Genomic DNA, 4,834 nt, shown 5'->3' on the forward strand with positions numbered 1-4,834 from the left:
AGTTTTTCACCAACAAATTATGTGCTCTAGTTCAAAATCTGTCAAAGCTTGACTGATCAACAACTTTGATTTCACTCGGCGTCATTCTTGTGTGAATGGAATGAATGATTTAATAATCTTTATTTATGGGAGTAGAGAAGGCAAAGAGTGTCTGTTCCAATTCTGTTTTCTCACCCATCAACGAAACTACAAATAATATAACTCTTTTATTTCTCATTAATTTGTAATAGGATTTTCATCGAGACTGGAATTAAGTATTCCAAATATTTTTTAAATCTATATCATGTAGGCATAATGGAAAATCTACTATTTTCTCCCGACCCAAACATTGTTTATGCTTCAAGACGATATCTTCAAACCTTGATATCATTAAGGGTTTCTGCTCACGGCAAAGATGACTTGACAGACTCAAGAGATGATGAATTAATCGTCTACAAGGTGAAGAATTCGCACAACGCCTAAAGAAAAAAAAAAGAAAAAAACGTAGGTGTAGGTTACTTTAAGGATCTTAATTTTTCTTCTAATTATATATTAATCAGTGGAAGTTCACTGAAGTCTTGTAAGTTAATCCCACATTCCAGTTGGAAGGGGTGACATCCCATGCTATAATAGTCTCCTTTGTGGTGTAAGAGGTGAGCTTGAATGATAAAGATTGTCCTCCTAATGTTGCAAATGCCTGATAAGATGCTCCCCAATTATGACTCATACTTATCCAACCAGTTTTGCTTCCCTTCACCCATATTTCTTCAATGTCTCCTCCTCCTCCTACATTCATCACATACACCAACAACCAATATCCATTCCCTTGGAAAGAAAATCGAAGTCCCCCACTCCTAACACACGGCACTCTTCGATACATGACTGGCACAATTCCAGCTTTCCAATTTGCAATTTTCATAAATGCAGGCTTCGACATATCGAAGTGTGTCCTTGGTGGGTTACACCACCCACCCGCATTGGAGTCTTGGGACCAGTTTGGAGGGCAAAGGTTGGTAGCTGTGACGGTCGTGAATGGAGAACCCGTGTAGCATTCACTCGATCCCATACATCGTATTTGGTAACAAGTGCCACAAGCATATCCATTGTTGAATAGTGTCGAGCTTAATGCTGCGGTATCAGTCCCGTAACCATTGGTAAACAAGTTTCCATACCCACAAGCCCCTCCTGTGAGTGAAAACAAATAGAGTAAAGAAATACACATTCCAAAACTTACATGAGAGATCATATTGCTAGGGATCACTAGCTCGGAAAGTTTCGTTTTTTTCCTCACCCATTGTTTGCTGTTACGAGGAGTAAAGTGCTTATATTGGTGTACTATACATGACATTTTAGGAGATTTCTATATACACTCAAAAGGATAGTTTTAAATCTCTTTGAGTAGACTCATAACTCGGCCGATTCCACTCAACTTTGAATGGATTTCAAGGGGGATCCCACAGCCTCAAAACTCGATGGAACCAACAAGGAAAAATATTTAGTCAAGTCGACCCAATCAAGTAAAAGTGCATCGAACTTGGGTCAGATGCTCAACTGAGCTATTCGGCTATATATATAATCTATTTTTATTAATATTAAAATATAAAAATATTTTTGAAACATATAAAAATTTAGCAAATTTTTATTTGACTTGTCCAAATTGACTCCCGAGTCTTCAACTTGAGAACATCCATGTCGAGACTTAAAACTATGCTCAAAAGACAATTTGAAGCAGGTAGAACAGATATGGGAGGAAACGGTTATCAATGTATATATTGGTAAACGTTGGTGTGTTAATTGGAGCTTTCTTAATGTATTAGAATAAAATGTTGGTGTGTCAATATAACACTGTTTCGTGAAAAAAAGGGGTAAATTCAACGCCGATGTCCATCAAATTTTACTAAATTTTACTAATTTCGACGTCGAAATTACCCCTTTTCTCATGTAGTATAAACTCTCTAAAGAGATTAGAAATTTGGATTGTTATCATAATTTATGATGCATTGAGATACATACCCATGGTCTCGGATGCAGTCTCATCGCCATAGAAGGTGGCATGAGCAAGGGTCCATGCACTTGGCCTGTAATGAAGGGGCATTGCAACCGTTGATCCAATTATCATCATCATCCACATGAAGAAGCTGAGGCTCCATGACTTAATTGGAGAAGAAGCAGACATGATCTTAGGACTTGGGGTACGTACCTCCCTCCTAGTCCTATATATAAGAGACGAACATTATACTCCTTGACTTGTCTTAATTTGTACCCTTAATATATATACAACTTACCTAACATGATTTATAGACAAAAATAATGCTTAGTGACCTTCACGAAAATATGAAAATAGGTTGATGAAGAAGTCAACAGAATTAGAGAAATGGTTCTAATATAAGGTTCCACATCCTCAGAACACTGTACCTAGTCCTCTTACTATATACTATATATATATATATATAATATATATATAGGGAATTTTATCAAAACAGGCACGAGTATTTTGCAAAATAATCAATTCATCATCTATATTTTTTAAGAATTTATATAGATTACTATATACTCTATTTCCTTTTTTTTTTTTTTATTATCCAAAAACGATTATTTGATGTAAGGTTAAATTTGTTATTTAGTAACTGATGACTTCCTTGTCAACTCAAGGGCATAAAGATATATTCATTAAAACAATCCCATACTATATAACAAATTAGAATCATTTTGTAAGTATTAAAAAATATTGACTGATTCAATAATTTCGAATGTGATATATATATATATAACCATTTTAATAATTATCAATGTTATGTAATTCACCAGCAAAACATATTGATTCCTTACCGTTTTGTGAGTGGGCTAGCACTTGAGTCTCCTTTGGTGATGCTCCATCAGAGATATAAACAGTGCAGTGAGGAATGGAGAAATGGAGATTGATGTTTGATTGAATTTTGAAGGGACCCATCCATGTTTCGAAGAATATTTGAGATTTCTCACCACCAAAGTTTCAAACTGATAGCATGCCCCTTGAACTCAGTCCTTAATTAATTTATAAAAGACTAATAGAAAATCAACCGGTTGCCCCCACCTTCAATCTACTGCCGAAATCCTTGATTCTTTTTTTTTTTCCTTCTCAAAATCAATTTTCTTCAACCTTCAAACATTAAGGAAAAATAGGATTGTTGGTGAAGTAGAAAACAATGAAATTTTACAAAGAGTTGAAAATGTTGGATTGAAAGAGCTTGAGGATTAGTTGGTTAGAATTTGTCTTAGTAAGTATCTCTTGCATTTTGGTTTTGGGAATCTATAATAATAATTTTTTGAATCCTTAGGGATTTAGAAGATGGAAAATTGCAAATTACTCTCTAAGAATTTTAATCTACCACAAATCAAATCATTAACTTATCTTATTCATTTTTTAGTATTTGTTTTTTTTTTTTGCAAGAGGTTGAAGATGGCGGCATGTAGGTCATTTAACATTAATTTAATTAGTTTATAACAGAAGACTTAGGTCAAGGAACCATGCCATACATCGAAATCACACTCGCCCCTCTTTATGGATAAAACTAAGAAGTCATTAATCAAAAAGATTTTTTTTGTGAGTAGGCCCACAAAAAGTGTAGGCAAAAAGGATCTGAAGGATTGATTTTTCACCAACAAATAAGAAAAGAAAATGTGGACAGTCTGTAGGCAACGTGCTCACAAGTTTATCCTTCGTGCTCCGCCTAGTTTGTATCGTGCAAAAGTTTGAACCTCTCTTGTTCTTCTCTTCCGTTTTCTATAGTTTATTCCCTTCAATTTTATTTTATTTTTTTATTCTTTTAAATAATGCCAAAAGAGAACTGACATAAAACCCATCAAAAAGATCCAATCATCATCTAATATATATAGATGGGTGGAAGCCCTAAAGAGAGTCAAACATTGTGCCAACCAATTTTTCAATGTATGGGTTAAAAGTATTGGAATGGGCTGATTTTTAGTGAGGATGATCTCTATGATGAGGAGATCATTCTCACCAAAAAATCAGCTCATTCCAAAACTTATAATCCCATCAAAAGTGGTTTACAAAAATTAGACGATCCACAATTCTTCAACTTATGATCTAGGGTTAGAAATTTTGGAATGAGCTGTTTTTTGGTGAGGATGATCTCTTCACCACAGAGATCATCCTCACAAAAAATCAGTCCATTATGAAATTTCTAACCCCTATTTTGATATATGTTTGGCACAATGTTTGGCTCTCTTTAGGGCCTCGGAACGCTTTCCTATATATATTTATAGGGTCTCGTTCAGCACCCTAAGCTTTACCACACACTTTAACAAACGTGTTTTGTCTTACATGGGTTAGAAGTTTTGGAATGGGCTGATTTTTGGTGAGGATGATCTCTATGGTGAGGAGATCATCCTCACCAAAAATCAGCTCATTCCAAAACTTCTAACCCTATCAAAAATGGTTTCCAAAAAATGGATGGTTCACTATTTTTTAACGTGTAAACATGGGGCTAAACATTTCAGAATGGGCTGATTTTTGGGGAGGATGATCTTCTAATCATAGAGATCATCCTCACCAAAAATCAGCCTATTCCAAAACTTCTAACCCATGTAAGACAAAAAACATTTGTTAAAGTGTGTGGTAAAACTTAGGGTGCTGAACATTTCCCATATTTATATATATATGGGAAATGTTCAGCACCCTAAGTTTTACCACACACTTTAACAAACGTTTTTTGTCGTACATGGGTTAGAAGTTTTGGAATGAGCTGATTTTTGGTGAGGATGATCTCTATGATTAGAAGATCATCCTCCCCAAAAATCAGCCCATTCCGAAATGTTTAGCCCCATGTTTACACGTTGAAAAATCGTGGACCGT

At 35.0% G+C, this 4,834-nt stretch overlaps 1 protein-coding gene across 1 annotated transcript; it reads right to left on the minus strand.

The window, feature by feature from the left end:
- Positions 1 to 272: 272 nt before the first annotated feature.
- Positions 273 to 3,565, minus strand: LOC147391186 (expansin-A7-like). Its single transcript, XM_086459015.1, has 3 exons — positions 2,809 to 3,565; positions 1,993 to 2,192; positions 273 to 1,164 (listed from the first exon to the last, which is right to left on the minus strand). Exons 2-3 carry the CDS (start codon positions 2,153 to 2,155, stop codon positions 536 to 538), a joined length of 792 nt encoding a protein of 263 aa, XP_086315141.1. The 5' UTR covers positions 2,156 to 2,192; positions 2,809 to 3,565; the 3' UTR covers positions 273 to 535.
- Positions 3,566 to 4,834: the final 1,269 nt, after the last annotated feature.

This window comes from Akebia trifoliata, chromosome 11, assembly GCF_017979445.1.
Source record: "Akebia trifoliata isolate Shusen 1 chromosome 11, ASM1797944v1, whole genome shotgun sequence".
Classification (NCBI taxonomy): Eukaryota; Viridiplantae; Streptophyta; class Magnoliopsida; order Ranunculales; family Lardizabalaceae; genus Akebia; species Akebia trifoliata.

Bases quoted from the DNA above. Each gene is read 5' to 3' on its own strand.
- LOC147391186 (XM_086459015.1), bottom strand. From the start codon at position 2,155: ATGTCTGCTTCTTCTCCAATTAAGTCATGGAGCCTCAGCTTCTTCATG. The intron at 1,165-1,992 runs GTATGTATCTCA...TTTCACTCACAG, and splicing joins GACTGCATCCGAGACCATGG to GAGGGGCTTGTGGGTATGGA.